At 61.7% G+C, this 1,197-nt stretch overlaps 1 protein-coding gene across 1 annotated transcript in view; it reads right to left on the minus strand.

Annotated features, from left to right (window-relative positions):
• The window catches only part of HSD17B7 (hydroxysteroid 17-beta dehydrogenase 7), a 6,122-nt gene extending 4,952 nt beyond the window's left edge, over window positions 1-1,170 (minus strand). Inside the window, exons 1-2 of the mRNA XM_005426699.3 lie at window positions 969-1,170; window positions 777-869 (exon numbers count right to left, since the gene is read on the minus strand). Of these exons, the coding sequence (XP_005426756.2) occupies window positions 777-869; window positions 969-1,024 (149 nt within the window). The 5' untranslated portion in view covers window positions 1,025-1,170. The remainder of the gene's footprint in view (window positions 1-776; window positions 870-968) is intronic.
• Window positions 1,171-1,197: the final 27 nt, after the last annotated feature.

Consider the following 1,197-nt stretch of genomic DNA (forward strand, 5'->3'; position numbering starts at 1 on the left):
TCACCTCACAGGCTCTGCAGAGCTTCGCTTTCAAGGGCAACATTAAACCATTAAAAAAATAGATGGGAAAGGTCTAGAGAGTATCCCAGGCCCTTTATCTGCAAGCGCCTCAATACTGACTAGACCAGAGAAGACTTGTCCCTTCCTTCACTCTCCCATGGTAAAGTACTGTTAAAAACATCTCCTTCCCCCATTTCACTCTCAGATAACTTAATCAAGCTTCAGCATCGAGCCAAAGCCTCGGGCCATGCCTAATGCAGGCAAGGAAAGCAGTCTGGCAGCAGTGCTCGCGAGCCCAGCAGTTCTGTCAGACTCACACACATCACTGTGCTCCTCAGCTCAGCCTCCCTGTGCTGCCTACAGAGCAGCGATGCTCACTTCAACCGTGACCCTCACAAACTACTGCGATCCACAGCTTTGAACAGCTACAGAAACCTACACTGGCATCACAACAACAGTGAGGAGACCAGAGTTCAACACACCAGCATTTCTCAGGCAGTGGCTGCAGGCTCTGGGTGACCTCCCACCCTCCCCGTGTGCCCAGCGGGCCTCACACCTGGCAGCAGACGTGGCTCTGGGTGCCTTGGGCCACCCCAGCACGGCACTCAGCCGGCAAATGCACCCCACCCAAGAGAGGGCATCCCCCAGGGACGTGCTCTCTCTCGCACCGGGAGGGAGACAGGCTCTTCAGCACGGCACCCAGGGGCACGGCCTGACGGCGCCAGCCCCCCGTGCCTCCCACAGGCGGGCGCTGGAACCCCCGGCAGCACTCCTACCCGGTCAGGAGACCGTGCCAGAGAGCCCTGAAGTTCACGTGCGGGTTGGGCATGATCCCAGCGTTGAGGTAGACAAAGTCCAGGCGCTGAAACCTGCGTGGAGAGGAGCACAGGAGCCGGGGTTGGAGGGGTCAGGGGTGCCCGGTGGGGCGCAGTGCGGGCGGGGGCGTCCGATGGGGACAGATCCCGTACCTGCAGCGGAGCTCACGGGTCGCCCGCAGGACGGAGGCCAGGTTACCCAGGTCCATCTCCACGGTGGACACCTGGGCGGCGGGGTGGGTGGCCAGGATGAGGTCCCGCGTGGCTTCGCTCTTCTGCTCGCTGCGGCAGGCGATGCAGAGGTGAATGCGGCCATCCTCATCCAGCAGCCGCTTGCACAGCGCCAGCCCCACACCCCCGCAACGGGACGGGGGCAGGGAGG

Source organism: Geospiza fortis, unplaced genomic scaffold (genome assembly GCF_000277835.1).
Source record: "Geospiza fortis unplaced genomic scaffold, GeoFor_1.0 scaffold5, whole genome shotgun sequence".
NCBI lineage: Eukaryota > Metazoa > Chordata > Aves > Passeriformes > Thraupidae > Geospiza > Geospiza fortis.